At 37.1% G+C, this 17,225-nt stretch overlaps 1 protein-coding gene across 8 annotated transcripts in view; it reads right to left on the bottom strand.

Moving 5' to 3' along the window:
* Positions 1 to 17,225, bottom strand: part of LOC149086369 (uncharacterized) — a 139,408-nt gene that overhangs the window by 10,793 nt on the left and 111,390 nt on the right. For 6 of the 8 annotated variants that reach the window (XR_016195717.1, XM_089254879.1, XM_089254860.1 and 3 more), the window contains 3 exons: positions 10,844 to 10,882; positions 8,128 to 8,238; positions 7,914 to 8,039 (listed from right to left, as the gene is read on the bottom strand). Coding sequence is in view for 7 of the 8 variants with exons in the window: in XM_089254879.1 (XP_089111005.1) it covers positions 7,914 to 8,039; positions 8,128 to 8,238; positions 10,844 to 10,882 (276 nt within the window). In the remaining variant the exon portion in view is untranslated. Of the gene's footprint in view, positions 1 to 7,902; positions 8,040 to 8,127; positions 8,239 to 10,843; positions 10,883 to 17,225 lie in introns of all 8 variants that reach the window. The other 2 variants (XM_089254888.1, XM_089254906.1) reach the window with 1 other exon arrangement.

Raw genomic sequence — 17,225 nt, 5'->3', positions numbered from 1 at the left:
ATTATTTACTATATTCAGTCCAAAAACATTTTTCAGTAATCTCGTAATATGGCAAAGATGTAAAATAAGCACGTCAAATTAGGTATGAGAAAGTCTATAATATGATTCTGTCAAATAAGTATTGATTTCTTCCTGATAACTGGAATTTATGATGAGCATTGAGCAATTTTTTTTTTCATTATTCTTGCACATTCATCGCATGTTGAAGTTGCACAGCCCATGCAAAAATTAACAGTTTTGTTTCCACATTTTTATGTTACCTGACATCAGACTCATTTATTTTTATTTCTTACTATTTTTTTTTTTTGATCGCTCACCAACAACTACATGATCAAGAGCACACATTCCTTTTGCGCAAGGGCAACACGTATGATGAACGCAGCTCTTCAATACGATTTTAGAGAAACTGCTTTCAAAAATAGTTCTGGCCTTCTGTACTGCTCTATACAAAATACCGGAATATCTTTATAGTGAGATCCAGGTTATTGTAGAAAACGTCTATGATGCCACCTTCACAGAATATTTTCTGGGCATTTGATCACTACAACCACGATCGTTACACTTTGTTGAATTGTAGTGTGAAATAGTTTCTCTGTGTGTGTGTGTGGAAGCTTTTTGCGGCTACTACTGCCAGATGAAGCGTGCTGAGTAATGAAAAACTTATATCGTTCTTTCCTTGATAAATTGTAATTGTGGCATCATTCTTCCATAGAATTGTAGTTTCACAATCTTCATTGCGTCAGATAATATTGCTCTTCGATTTCCTCTTACCGTCTCTACTAAGCTCGTATTTTTTGGCTTTTAGCATTTGAGCCAGCTTCAGTGTAGTGAAAAAAGGTGTCAGTTGAGGCATTTCTGCCCCTGTTCTCAAATGGCTTGATCAGTTGCATCACTATGTGCTCTGAAACAGAGATTCATTAGATGCTGATACTCCCCAAGGTTTGGAAATCCGTGCAAAACGTATTTGGTGTGCAAGCCAGAATTTTATTCTTTTTCTGTGACATCGTTTGCTTACAGAAATTTCAACTACACGTTTTTTTTTAGAGTTGAGCTTTTACTCTCCCAAAATCTTTATTGAGTCCTGTCAGAATTCCAGGTATTCAAGTTTACAAAGGAAAAAAAGATTTAGCTCTATTTGCCATTCCTCCATTGACAAAAAAAATTAAGGTATCATTTTGCCATGACTGGCTATCGTTTCCATTCTGCGAGCAAATTTCCCACATGTTGTGTGATGTCATTAATTTTACATTTTCAAGTATTTTTCCCCCTTTATCAAATAAAATTGAATTTTTCCAGGAATATTCATATCAATTTTCAAGTCATCCTGACAATCGTTCTTTTTTTACAGTGTTTTGAAATCAGAACCTTTGTTATAATCACCCTGTATATCATAAATCATTGCTAATTAATCTGCATTATTTATGCTTCATTAAAGACATTATATTCACCTAATTTTTATTACTTTTTGCAAAATAGCTTCCTAATTAAGTATACTGAAAGTAATTGGAGAAAAACCTTTATATATTATATGATTAATAATAACATTAAAAGAATTTTCAAACACACAGTAATAATTAAATTGCAAAAGTTGGTTTTTGCTAAAATGTAAGAAATATTTATTGATTAATTAAATATGGGAATAGTGTTAATCATATTAATAAACATTTTATTTTAATTAATTATTAGAAGTTTGAATGATTTTTCAGAAATTTCATTGTTTTTAATGTTAATACTATTTAAAACAAAAAAAAAACCGGTTTAAACCAAAAAAACCCGGTTTTTTTACCAACCCTGCTATGTAGTGACCCTTTCTCTTCAGTCCTCCCCTCCTGTCCCGTCACCTTGTTCAGGGCACTGATTCCCCGTAAACTGATCTTGCCGTATTCGTTCTGGTTGTCTTCGTTTCCCTTCAACAGGTCCCTTACATCTGGCGGTAACAAAATCTCCTCGCTAGATTTTTCGCTACCGCACACAGGACCTCCTGACGTGTCACGTTAGGTGTGTTCCCGATCGCCATTCCTAATGGGATGCTTAAAAGCGGGCATTTCACAGCGGGGCCGAAAATTCCTCTCAAGAAGATGGTTGATTTTTCATGTGTCGGAATTCTCGGAACTACATCCTGTCTCACCACCGTAATCTCGGTGCCAGAGTCCACGAGAGCCTTAACCAACTTCCCATTTACGCTAACCGAAATCCTTTCCAGTTTGCAGAGATGTTCCCGGATGGAACTCCCCTCAGTTTTCTGCCCGAACGATCGAACCCTTGCCACAATGGCTCTTTCTTGTTCTTTCATTTCTGTCTCTGATGTTTGCGCTCGATTTATATTAGCCCTTCTTCGACTATCTTCAGCTATGTTGCGCTCCGCAAACACAGGGCAGTTGCGTCGAAAGTGAAACCTCGAGTTGCATTCAAAACAAGTAGGTTGCCTCCGATTCTCTCTTAATTGCGTCCATTTTCTACTACCCTCATATGATTTGTTGTCACTGCCGTGCGGCTGCCCTGGTCCCCGTTCGTATGATATATCCCGAAGCTCATCCCTCCAGTTTAACCCCCCGTAGTTTCTTCCTTAACATGCAACAAATGTGTCGCATTCTCTCCCGAGGTCTTGGCCAACCTTCTCCTTGTTGAATACCAATGTGGGACGCTGTCTCTGGATCCAACGTTTGGAACATTTTATCGGCCACCACCAATGCATTGATGCTTTCGACATCCCGAGCCCCTCTCAAACTAATGTAATGCTCCCATTGTGATGAGAGTCTTGTCGCGAACTGAACGAACGTCTCTTCCTTGTTTCGGCTAGTTTTCCTGAAATTTTCCAGGCAGGTCTGGGGAGATGGTTGATATTCCCTTAGTACAATTGTTTTTAGTTCGTCATAGTCATCGTACTGGTCGCTGTTCATGCACGTAAGTAGATTCGCTGCCCTTTCTCCTAGCATGCAAATCAAAATCTTTGCTTTTGCTTCCTCCGGTACCTTCTCACTAAGAAACGCTTTTTCTAGGCTGGTAAAAAAATAACTCCAGCCTTCAGGCTCTGAGGGGATCTTTACTGTCAGCATTTTCACTACCCTCAAAACCTCATCTAGGGCTCTAGTTCCCCTATTTCCCGTCTCGTTTGGATTACTCCGATTAGCTGAGTCATGTGCAACTTCTCCATTGCTAACTGCTCCTCGCTTTCCAGCCTAAACTGCCGTTCCCTCTGTTCAACCCCCCTCTGGATTTCCTCCCTCTCTACTTTTTCATTTTTTATTGCGTCTAAAAGCACCCTAGCCATTTTTTCCTCATATGCTTTGCTGTTCAAAATAATGCTATTCAACTGTAATACCTTTGAATCTGGTGCTACGTCTTCTCCTAGCTCTATGGCCAGTACCCTAAGCTCTTCTTTTCGATACTTCAATAGGTAGAACATTTTGCTATTGTATATATATATATATATATATATATATATACACGTCTAAAACATTCATGCACACAAACGAAAGGAATGGTAAGAAAATCTCGATGGCAAAATAATGACAAACAAACGATTGAAATTATTCAAGAACAGTGTACATATCAAATTATAACCAAGCTCAATAATTGCGATCAACCTTCGCACTCGCCAACAGCAAAAAAAATATATCACATCTCATTTCACAAGTGCTCGTTCTTGTGAAACTCCTTCATTCGCACTTTTCAAAAGCGGATAAAAAAAAATCTCGCAGAAATTTTTGTATAATTATATATCAAAACTATTATATTGTCTAAAAAGACTTTGTCTGAATTCCAATATCTAACTCATAAGGAGAGAGAGAAGAACAGAAGCATAGACTTACTCGACCGGCGTTCCTCCACTGAGGTTGTGCTCCCTCGTTGCTTTCAGGAACTTACTGCCGCACTGACCTATTCGATCAACGTTCGCACCGCTGAGTACTGCGAAGCCCACAAAGTTCAATACCGAACCATGATCACACCACTCGACTCTCCGAAGTTCACGAAGTCTGATGCCAAACAATCTCTTCGGAGGTGTCACCGCTGCCACCACTGTAAAGTTTCGCTATTGTTCGTCAGCAAAACCATTTTTCCAATAAGCAGGGGTGGGAAGTGACTAAGTCCATTTCGGAGCAGCAAAATTCAGGATTTGGAGCAGCAAAATATTTGATTCGGAGCAGATATTTATAAATTGGAGCAGTGAAATTAACAAGAATATTTTCGCTAACCCTCAACCCTTTTCAAAATAAAACTGCACTGTTTTTTTGTTATCAAACATCTTTTTGTCAGCTTGATTTTTATTTTTAGTGTTTTAGACTTTTGACACCTTGTTTGAAAGAGCGGCTGTCGTAAAATTTTTTGCTTTGCACCCGTCTATTTAAGATGATTTTTGTTTACTGAGGGCACTATTTGCTGCCTTGAACAGCAGCACTTCAAATGAGCTAAAAAAATTTTTATTAGTTTTTAATTTTTTTATACTTGGAAAAGAAATTGTTGCAAAATGGGAGAGAATTTGGGAAGAATCAACTCGATGTTTGGCAATTCAGCACTCATTATCTGGCGAGATTGGCGATCTGACACTCAATATTTGGCGAGATTGACGATTTAACGCTAGATATTCAGCAACATTGGCGATTTAACGCTAGTTATTCGGCAACTCTTCCTCATACCTCAGAATGCCCGTCTACACTTTTTGAAGCAATCAATAGGTCATCAATGTATACGAAACAAAAGTTTAAACCTCTGAGTACACAATGAAGAAAACATTGAAAGGTCTGGGTCGCATTTCGTAGGCTGAATGGTGTTGTGATGGCAGTTTTTTCAATGTCCTCTGGTGCAACTGGTATGTGATGATATGCACAAACCAAGCCGATAGTGGAGTAGATCATGAAATCAGGTATCAATCTGGTTGAGTGACACCGTTGAGACCTCTAATCACCACATGGTCTCCAACCACCAGTCCACTTAGGCACCAGGTGTAAAGGACTGGCTCATGAGCTCTGGATATGCCTCATTGCAGCATATAGTCCAATTCCTTTTTGGCGATTTGCAACTTGTCTGGAGCCAGGTGACGTATTTTAACAATGGGTGGGCTTTTTGTGACAATGTGATGCTTGACAGGATGAGGTACAGTTCTCAAAACGGATGATTCATGAGTCAAACAGGAAAATTCAGCCAGCAGAATTCTGATGCAGTCGTCCCTGATGTCATGAGAAACTTGTCAGTGCACAAGAAGGACCAGCAACAACCCTGCCGAATGAGCTAAGTGAAGTGACAGGATCGACAAGGTGTCTGCATTTCATGTCTACGAGTAAGCCAAATTCCTTGAGAAAGTCTGCGCCGAGTATTGGCTTAGACAACTTTGCCATGATGAAAGACCAGAGAAATCTTCACCTTAAACCAAGATCAAGGTATAGACGTTCGGTGCCGAAAGTGAGAACTTTGGTAGAGTTTGCAGCATACAAGGAAGTTTTTGTCTGGAAAGGGTCGCCGAATTGCAGTTACAGTATCACAGAAACGTCCCCTTCTATGTCGACCGAGAAATGTCAATTACGAGCGACCAAATACAGAAAGACGACTGGAGATTTGGCTGGCATCACACGTCGTCAATGATGCCCCTGGTCGTTTCCCTGATTAGATGAGCTGACATATGCACAGGGCTTTGTACATCTCCATAGCACCTATGGTACCAACAAATGTCCTTTTCATGATGACTCGCATCTATGCTACTGCTTCATTGGAATCACGATCGACTGGTCGAGCGTTGTTGACTTCTAGCTCGTTTCAGTTCTTGTACCACATTAGTTAATTTTGCGATCTGAGATGAAAGAGAGATGAGGCATATTTCATGTGATGACTGTGACACGTCATTTTCTGGTTTTGCGATAGCTATAATATTCAGATTCATGTAATCACAAGTTTCAAGAATTTTATCGGCCATGTCGGCAATTTTTGACGATTCCGAGCTCACCGACAAAATTGCTTTGGCAAGAGCTTCAGCCACAGAGATTTGAGAATGTCATTGCTTACCTTCTTTGCCGCAAGGTTTCTCATCTCCATGAGCAATTTTGATGGTCGACGATCACCCAAATCTATACCGAAAAGTAATTTCTTGATTTGGGTGCTCTCTGATTCGGACATTCTTCATGTGAGAGCCTCTTTCAGCACAGCATACAATAGGCAGAGACATGACAATGTCACTGACCACGTTGAGCAGTCGTTGGTCCATGATGTTGTACTTAGTTTTTTCACTGGTCACTCCTGCCATTTTGAAGTAGGCCTCCAAGTGCCCAAACCACAACGCTGGCGTCCCACACCAGAAAGAGGGTGGCTTGATCGCCACGCTGTTTGTTTGCAGGCCTTGCGTGATAGATCCATCAGTAGAATCGGTTCCCATATCGGGTGGGTTCGGGGAAACACCAGTCACCAATATATACGATGGTGTAAGAAATTAAGAGAATTTGCAGACTTCGATTATCCCTAGAACTACTGTACAGATTTTAATGAAATTTGATATGTACATACATTGATACAAAACAAATAACCATTCAATAATTGTAATACACACGCATGATCGTGCGTAACACGTTAGAGTCGGAAGGTATGAAACAGCGGTTGCAGAATAAAAAAAAAAAAAAAAAAAAAAAGGGTTAATAGGGGGTATGGTCCCCTCTTACAGATATACAGGTCTCGCAGCGTGATTTCATACTTGAAGTTGAAATCACAGAAATGATAAACATACAGTTTATCATTTCCTGTGGCAATTGGTTCCACTCGTTCAGCAACGCTGTTTTCATTTCCTGGATGGTTCCCAGAGGGGGGTTGCGAGTTGCAATTGCCCTCCCCAGAGCGTCCCAGACATGCTCTATAGGGTTAAGGTCTGGAGAGCTGGCTGGCCAATCCATCCGGCAAATATCCTCACTCTCTAGACAATTGTCGAGAAGAAGAGCTCTATGTGGCCTCGCGTTATCGTCCATTAAAGTGAACTCAGGGCCAACTGCACCCCTGAAAAGGTGAACATAGGGCTCCAAGACCTCATCCCTATATCTCACACCAGTCACAGTGCCTCTTTCAAAGACATGGAGAGGTGTGCAGCCATCCAACCTCCGACCATTAAACCTCCTCCGCCATAATGGTCGATGTCGCAGACATTGGAGAGTAGGTAACGGGTCCCTGGTTCTCTCCATATGAACGTACAGCGAGAATCGGTGCTTAGGCTGAACCGGGACTCATCAGTGAAGAGAACGGTTGCCCATTGATCCATACTCCAATCTCTATGCTCTCTGCACCATGATAAACGGATTCTCCTGTCAATAGAAGTGAGCGGGATGCAAACAGCAGGTCTTTTTCCAAACAACCCTCTCTAATGACGTCTTTTGGAAACAGTCACCCTTGATACACGGGTTCCTGTGGCTGCATACAAGTCACGAGAGAGCTGAGAAGCTGTAGCACTCCTGTTACGCCTCGCTATAATCGACAAATGGCGATCTTCTCTGGCCGTCGTGGCTCTTGGATGACCTTGCTCAGGCTCTCTCTCGATGGATCCAGTATCCTGGAACTGTTTCCATAAGTTACACATGACGCTGGGCGTTAAATTGAACTCTCTACAAATCTGGACATGAGATTTGGCCTGCTTCTATCTTCTCCACAATTCGCCACCTCATTCCATCATCTAAACGTTGGTGATTACTCATTTTTACTGTTACAATTTGAAATTAACCGATTGCTGCAAAATAACACCAAGAAATTCGCAGAGGTGTGCTAGCGAACGAAATGTGTCTTAACTTACGCGCGCTTATAAAGCCTGTTTTTCTACTGGCTCCGCCTACACACACGTGTATGCTTACGTATTTGACGTACAAGATTTGCATTTTTGTCTAGAAGCAGTGGTTTTACATTCAGTTCATGAAATTATTACGAAATGAAAAATTTTACTTTATATCAACCTTGACAAGCACATTTCGGATTTGCTCATCTTCTTTATGCGAGATCTGCAACTCTACAGTTAATGCCTCATCATCAGAATCATCTGGCGGTCCACAGGAATGTGATGGGTCTAGTTCACTCCAATTCTATAAAATACGGAAGGGTTCATTAGGTTCAGAAAATGAAAGTGGGGGAGGGGGAAGGGAGCAAGAAAGGGAAAAGACATAATCTCACCTTTATTGTTTCTGTAATATTGTCAACGTCTTCTTGTATAGCTACGTAAAGGTTTTTCACACTGTTAGCTTCTTTTCTAATTTCATCAAATTTTCTAAGAAAATTTTGTTTCTTTAAAGAAAAGGATGAATTAAAGAGGTTACAGTGATACCAAAACAAACATCAGATTCTAGATTCTAAGAGACTAAAGGCTCCTTTACAAGTACGCTTTTGCACACGCGATGGCTGTAAACAACTTCAGAACTGCCTCCAAGAGTGTGCGTGTAAAGGCGAAAAAAATGTGCGGTTAGGAGTGCGAGCTGGAACTGGTCATTCCTGCATTCAATTGCGAACTCAAAATCGTATGTCTAAATGCAAACCCTTGTCTATAACAATGATCCCTTGTCTCCTGCATCGTCTTCCTTCATTATCGTTTTAAAGAAAAGGGATATATATACAATGTAAATAATTTTTTTCAGCAATAATATTTATTGAAATTTTTTTTTCAGTCTATATATATTTGATGATTTTTCTTCCTTTTTCCAATGAATTGTTCTTTTAAAGAAATGATAAATTAGTTTCAAGTGCTGTAATTACATTTATTAGGTTATTGTAATAATTTTTGAACTTTTTGATTTATCTACTAACATTATATCAGATAACATTTATAGATATGTTAAATTACTATTATTTTGATAACTTTGCAAGCTTTCATTTACCCTCAGGGTGTGGGAAAAATTTAAAATAGAGGCTCTTAACCTACAAGTTATTTTTTCTTTTTTAAAGAAATTTTTTTTTTTAAATAGAAAAAAGTATTTTAAGAAAGATCAGTTTCACAATTTGAAATTAACGATAGAAGTAAACACGCATAATAAATACAAAATAATGCGAGAATTGATGAAAGAAATTATTCCAAAATTAATAAAAATCCAGGATTGAAAAATGATAATTATTTCAGAATAGATGAAAGCCTTTCAATAACTTGGAGCCTCTTTTTTGATTTAAAACTGGTTCTATTCCTGTTCACTCACCAGTTAAGTCTTAAGACGCCTACCATTGGCTACAGAAATTGATTTAAAAAATCCATTTTATTAATTAGAAATTTATTCAATACGCATATTTTTAAAATTGGAAATATATCTGGGTGTTGAGGTTTTTAAGTCGTTGCTAAAAAGGTTAAGAATATCCGATTTTAATTTGATAGTATAAATTTGACTTCAACACACTAGAAAAAAAAAAAAACAAAGGGATTTAGGGAAAAACTTCTATTATCTGAATGTCTGAAAGTTAACAATGGTGCTGTTTGAAAAGCAGCACCCTATCATTAGATCCAGCCAACTCTGCATTCATAGCAGATGTTCAGTAGACAATGAGCTGTACTTTTCCATGATAAGATCACAAAAGATGTCCACGGTCAAGTGACATTAAAATACCAAGTAAAAGGGATGTTTCGTGTTATAAGATTATCGCCAATTTCATTTAAAACCAAAAACCATCCAATATAATATAATGAATGATATCCAACTAAAAACATATTGCTATTAACAATTTTTATTTTATTGCTGTCATAGCATGACACACAACGGAATGTTTTACACGGATAAGAATACGTGTATAGAGTTGTTAAAAATTTGAAAAAATTATGCCTCAATTTATTTGTTATTTTTTGTATTGTTATGAACTGCTTATGCTCAACATTAAATTGAAATGATTTTTTGAGGATATGAATACAACCGAGAGAAATATATCAAGAATTTCTTAATATCTGAAATAAAGACCTACAAAATAACACCATAATTTCAAAAAAGCGCAGTGAAACCTTGATATAATGATACTCAATGGACCAAGAAAAAATATTGTTGTAGAGGGATTATCATTATATCTGGAGGCAGCGGTTTAACATTAGAATATAGACATTTCCAAAAAAGATTTGAAGATATATCGTTGTAGAAGGATTTATCATTATATCGAGAATCGTTGTAGCGAGGTTTCAATGTAATAACTTTTATCTATTTTTCTGCTGGTAGTATTAAAAAAAACATAGACTACACACCGAGTCAATAATTGATGGAAGTTGTTTCAGGAAAATTATAATATTTAGTATATAAATAAACTCAGAAAATTAAAGCAATTAAAGTTGAACGAACAAATGAAAGTCGAATCGAAACAAAAATTTGAACTCAACAATCACAAATTTTATTTCTTAATTTCTTATCAATTGCATAAAAAATACCATAAATTAGTAACAGTAATGTCTATTAATAATTATTGAAATTATTTTTAAATACGAATAATCCACGTAGTAATATTTTGAAATTATATTTTTTCCACGTAAACGGCAGTCGATTTCGATCTGTCAACAGGGAAAAAACTTTGGCCAGGAATGTAGAGTTTTGACTTCCCCGAAAGTCCATGCAAAAGCGTATGAATTTTGCCACACGCTTCCCTTTCCACACACAATTCTGAACGGGGCTTTCTTTCGTGCAGGAGAGAGCGCAAAAGAATGTGCCTCGCTCTTGATCGTTGTAACCGCCCTCCAATCCTTCGCGCAAGAACGTCCTGCTCTGGGCGTGCAGGAAAGATTGTATGTGTAAAGGGGCCTTAAGAAGAGAAAGACTGATCTCTGTTAAATATCAAAATTACAATTTTTAAATAATAAAAAATAACATCAAAATTATAATTCTGATATTGTTAGGAAATAAAGCAATAATAATAAAACAAGAATAGAATTACTTACCACTTCTTTTGAGATACACACACTTTCAAAAATTTCTAGCTGAAAGAAACAGTTTAAAAAAAAAAAAAAAAATTAGAACTATTGGAAAACAGCTGTGTATATACTATTTTTTACCAGGATTAGTCTGGCAAAACATTATTACTCTGTCCAAATTTTGGGCTCCAGCCAGCCCCTCTATATATTGATCCTTCCTGATTTGGGGTCATTGAAACATTAGACACATTTCTGTGATAATTATGGTTAGCTACGACAACCCTAATGATTAAAGGAATCAGAATATTGATATCTTAGGGATTAATATATAGGGGCTGACAGAAGACCAAAATTGGGCAGCCAGTTTAAGAATTATTACAGTATCCTATAAAATTGACTTAAGATAAAGCAAAATGTCAAAAACAATTTTTGGAGAAACAGTGCACTAGCAACCACAGATAATTATTTTCTGTGTTCTCACAATTTGAATTAATTTTTTTTTGGAGTCTTCCACAGTCTAATATCCAGGGGTGGGAAGTGACAATGTCCATTTCGGAGCAGTTTTAGAGCAGCAAAATATAGGATTCAGAGAAGAAATTTATAAATTGAAGCAGGGAAATTAACAAGAATATTTTCAAGGAAACATTTTCCGGATATTATGCTGAGGTGAACATGGAAATAAAAGTCATATCGTCTTCGCCGGGACTCGAAACCAGACCCACTTGCATACCGGGCAAGCATGCTACCATCCACACCACAGGAGACACGACCCTGCCTTTGTAACATGACGTCCTCTGGGTCATGTTTTCCTTAATTAATGTCGAGAGTGCCGATTACCTTTAGACCCCAGGGACCGCTTAGCCACCGGAAACCACCGAAGGTCTCGCTAGCGTACAGGTATGGGCTAGTTCGTCCGATTAGTCTTTCGGCTGGAGTCTTCCAGTCGCTTGACGAGGATGAGACTGCAGGTCGGGCAGCTAATGTCCCACCTAAATTAATCTCTCAGCATTATTATCCTTAGTTCTTAATCTGTTGGTGTCTCCCGGGAGAGATGTCACCTAGTCTCATTGGAGGTTGTGTTCCCTTGCTTGTTCTAAGTTTTATGCTAACACAAGTATTTCGTTTGCCGGCAGATGGCCGCGGACCTTCGTTGGTAAACTTTCCCGATTGTTGTTGGTCGTGTTGGGTGAACCTGGCCAGTTCGCCTGACACGTTGCCAAACGGTAATTTAATGTTCATACTAATATTTTGAAATTATATGCTAATTATGCCGATGTTCTTTTTTGTGACGTAATAGTTTATTGTTGTGACGTTATATTTTTCATGATATGACGGAGTATTTCCGTGGTCCAAGTGGACCAAAATACTTGTTCCCGACTAGAGTATATATACAGGTTGTGGTTAATGAATGATCGCATTACATCTCATCCCGTTGCACTGTTCTTCACCTCACTCGTTTAACAAGTTCGGTGCTCCGATGTTGTAGCACAGTGGTGCTAGTCTTCCACTAGTCAAGTATAATGTAACGTGACTTCATCTATCATCTAACCTTAGGCTTGGAAACGAATCCTGCAATGATTATCTAATTTTGCATTTGTGTCTCGGCAGGTCCGAACTTTTAATAGTATATTTACATATGAGCAACAGCTTGGTTCTTCAAACGCTAGCCAGGTTACGTCGGAAAGGTCTCTACCCAGAATTCCTGGTCGAGTTGGAATTGCCAATTTAGTGAAATAGAGTGTCGACAACGGCTGATCTCAACATCCGCCTCATTCCCAATCTCCTGCAGTTCTGGCTCCTCGACACCCGCTATGCTGCCATCAGACGATCGTCTCTCCCACAGGCTCACACCTGTTGCTTCGCAAGACTCTTGGTTCCGATGTTGTGCTAGCTTCACCCATCTCAGGGCCAGTGAGGATGTAACATGACGTCCTCCGGGTCATGCTTCCTTAATTAATGTCAAGATTGTACTTACCTTCTAGAGTTCTTAATCTGTTGGTGTCTCCCGGGAGCAGGGTTGTTTGGTTTAAACCATGGTTTAAACCTTGGTTTTAACCAAGTGGTTTTTTTCAAAAAATCAAATAAAAGTTGCCTAAATATAATTTTTTTCCTTGAAAAATATCATATTGGTTCATTATTAGCCAAAATGCTTCATTTTTACCACATTTTATATCCTTGGGGTACATTCTGATGGTATATCTTTAAATGACATAAGATTTTATAAGTGGTTTTTTTCAAAAAGTCTCATAAAAGTGGCCAGAATATATATATATTTTTCACATGAAGTATCTTAGTTATTTAAAGTTATATACAAAAGATAAAATTTCTCATTCTTACAACATTTTCTAACCTTTGGTTACATTCTGATGCTCTATCTTCAGCAAATTCATGAATAAGGATTGCATCACACATCTAAATGTAGTGGTGTATTATCTCACAGGGTTTCTTTTTCCCTTCACAAAGAAGCAGCAACAGTAGTGACACCATCATGCTAGGGGCAGGTGGTCCTATAATCCAATAAAGACACCAGCTGTCCTTAAAGGACAAAGACCAGTGTACTAGTAGTTACATTACCTCACATACATTTTCATTTTCTTTCCCATAAGAAGTAGCACATCTCCTACTGTATATCTCCCAGTCTTAATATTCAATAGTTGTTGTTTTTTTATACTTTCACACTTAAGCCCAGTTTATCAAGGTTCTACTGAATAGTAGTAACAGATTTATGAAACATAATCAGCTATATACAGGGTGATTATAATTTTAAGTTTTGATTCCAAAACTATACAATAAGTACTGGTCAGAATGACTTGAAAATTTGCATGGATACTCCTGAAGCAATGGAAGTTTCTTTTGCAAAAGGAAAAAAAGTGCAAGTAGTGCAAAATGTGCAAGTAGATGATGCTGTACTTGGCCAGCAGTATAATCTATTTTGTGCAACCACATCATTTCAGCACTTCCACAGCATCAGTGTGTGGATAGAACTTCTATCAAGATGCACATTGTAATACCAGCAAAGCAGCTGCTGAAGACTAATTTTGACAGGATGCACCTTAACCCTTGCAACTTCTGGCTGTGGGTGTAGCTCAAAATGTTATAAACAGTGGTCAGATTGCTAACTTTGGTGTATTGCAATCTCCAGCACATTCCCTATATGTTAGAAGTTCCTCAGGAATATGAACGGGGGGGGGGGGGCGTTTGGTTTAATAAAGCTGAATTGCAAGCACATCCACATCATGAGCATGGCATACTCCGATTCTGTTGTTGAACAACAATTTTTGTGCTTTCAACCTCAGGTTGGATAACATATTTAACATTTCTTAAGTAAGTTGTAGTTATTTGTTCATTACTTCGTTTTTTGTGATGTTTCCATGAATTATGAAATCATGCAATGCTATAATTAAGGTATCATTTTGCTATGACTGGCTATCATTTCCATTCTGTGAGCAAATTTCCCACTTGTTGGATGATGTCATTAATTTTTTAAGTATTTTTTCCCCTTTACCAAATAAAATTGAATTTTTTCAGGAATATTCATGTCAATTTTCAAGTCATTTTGACAATCATTCTTTTTTACAGCATTTTGAAATCAGAACCTTAGTTATAATCACCCTGTATATCGTAAATCATTGCTAATTAATCTGCATTATTTACGCTTCATTAAATACATTATATTCACCTAATTTTTATTATAGTTTTTGCAAAATAGCTTCCTAATTAAGCATACTGAAAGTAACTGGAGAAAACATCTTTATATATTATGTGATTAATAACAACATTAAAAGAATTTTCAAACATGAAGTGATCCATTGAGTTAACCAAAAAATAATTAAATTGCAAATGTTAGTTTTTGTTAAAATGTAAAAAATATTTATTGATTAATATGGGAATAGTGTTAATTACATTAATAAACATTTTATTTTGATTAATTATTAGAAGTTTGAATGATTTTTCAGAAATTTTATTGTTTTTAATGTTAATACTATTTAAAACAAAAAACCGGTTTAAACAAAAAAAAACAGGTTTTTGGTTTTTTTCAAAAAAACGGTTTTTTTGCCATGACTGCCTATTGTTTCCATTCTGTGAGCAAATTTCCCAAGTGTTGGATGATGTCATCAATTTTACATTTTTAAGTTCTTTTTTCCCCCTTTACTTAATAAAATTCCATTTCTTCAGGAATATTCATGTCAATTTTCAAGTCATTCTGACAATCATTCTTTTTTTACAGTGTTTTGAAATCAGAACCTTAATTATGATCACTCTGTATATCGTAAATCAATACTAATTAATCTGCATTATTTATGCTTCATTAAATGCATTGTATTCACCTAATTTTTATTATAGTTTTTGCAAAATAGCTTCCTAATTAAGCATACTGAAAGTAACTAGAGAAAAACCTTTATATACTATATGATTAATAATAACATTGAAAGAATTTTCAAACACACAGTAATCCATTGAGTTAAGCAAAAATAATTAAATTGCAAAAGTTGGTTTTTGTTAAAATGTAAGAAATATTTATTGATTAATTAGTATGGGAATGGTGTTAATTACATTAATAACCATTTTATTTTAGTTAATTATTAGAAGTTTGAATGATTTTTCAGAAATTTCATTGTTTTTAATGTTAATACTATTTAAAACAAAAAAACCGGTTTAAACCAAAAAAACCTGGTTTAAACCAAAAAAACCCGGTTTTTTGGTTTTTTTCAAAAAAACCGGTTTTTTTACCAACCCTGCCCGGGAGAGATGTCACCTAGTCTCATTGGACGTTGTTTTCCTTCGTATGTTCTAAGTTTTATATTAACATAGTATTTCGTTTGCCGGCGGATGGCCGCGGACCTCCGTTGGTCAACTTTCCCAAGTGTTGTTGGTCGTGTTGGGTAAACCTGGCCAGTTCGCCTGACATGTTGCCAAACGGTAATTTAATGTTTATACTAATATTTCAAAATTATATGCAAATTATACCGATGTTCTTATTATTGTGACGTAATATTTTTCATGATGTGACTGAGTATTTCCGCGGTCCAAGTAGACCAAAATACTTGTTTCCCACTAGCATATATATACAAGTTGTGGTTATTGAACGATCGCATTACATCTCGTTGCATTTCTCTTCACCTCACTCGATAACAAGTTAGGTATTCAGATGTTATAGTACAGTGGTACTAATCTTCTAGTCAGGTCTAATGTAACGTGACCTCATCTAGCCTTAGGCTTGGAATCGTATCCTATCATGAGTATCTAATTTTATATTTGTGTCTCGGCAGGTCCAAACTTTTAATAGTAGCTTTATATAAGTGCAATGGTTTGGTTCTTCTAACGCTAACCGGGAGTTGTCAAAAGGTCTCTACCCAGGGTTCCTGGTCTAGTTGGTATCGCCAACTGTGTGAAATAGATGTGTCGATAACGGCTGTTCTCAACATCTGCCTCATCGTCGCCTGATTCCCGATCTCCTGCAGCTCTAGCTCTTCGGCACCCGCTGGATTGACATCAGACGATCGTCTCTTCTACAGATTCACATTTGTTGCTTTGCCAGACTCTTGGTTCCGATGTTGTGCTAATTCGAAACAGCGCACCCAGAAATGGGAAACACGGCTCCCAGCCGACTTCACCGATCTCTGGGCCAGTGAGAATCGGCCTCTGACGGGTCTCGTCTCCGCGGACATCCACTTCAAAACCGGACTTAGTGTCTCTCTTATAACCACATGCCGAAGTTCCGGATCTTCCCCAGATAAGTGCAATATATGAAAAAGTCTGTGATACGATTATATTTTTAATTTAACGTTAAACTAATTTTTTTAATATTATTGGAAGATTTCTGAATTAATATTGTAACTGTGTTTAGTTTTTATAATTGAATAAATGTCTTGATTTGAACACTGTTGTCGTCTTATTTCCTAGTGCTGTCAAAAAACTTGGATAAAAAATATAATTCGGGAAATAACATTAAAACGTTACAAGGAGGATCAGCCTGTGACGATCTCACCACAACAGACGTCCACTTCAAATCCGGACTTAGTGTCTCACCTATAACCACATGATGAAGTTCCGGACCTACCCCAGATAGGTGCAATATATGAAAGTCTCTGCGACACGTTTACATTTTTTTTCTTAACGTCAAACTAAATTTTTAATATCATTGGAAAATTATTTGAATTAATATTGTAACCCTTTTTAACTTTAGTAATTGAATAAATGTCTTGATTTGAATTCTGTTGTCGTTTTATTTCCTTGGGCTGTCAAAAAAACTTGATTATAAAAATAAAATCTGGGACGTTTAAAGCATTACATCTTCCTTGTATTATATTTTATAATATTTTCGTTAACCCTCACCCCTTTTCAAAATAAAACAACTGCACTGTCTTTTGTTATCAAACATCTTTTCATCAGCTCTTTTTTTGTTTTT

This window comes from Pholcus phalangioides, unplaced genomic scaffold (assembly GCF_987345545.1).
Source record: "Pholcus phalangioides strain wild (caught in Gottingen) unplaced genomic scaffold, Ppha-v1.0 ptg000004l_1, whole genome shotgun sequence".
NCBI lineage: Eukaryota > Metazoa > Arthropoda > Arachnida > Araneae > Pholcidae > Pholcus > Pholcus phalangioides.
The sequence above is the reverse complement of the archived record's forward strand: the minus strand, read 5'-3'. Positions and strand labels throughout refer to the sequence as shown.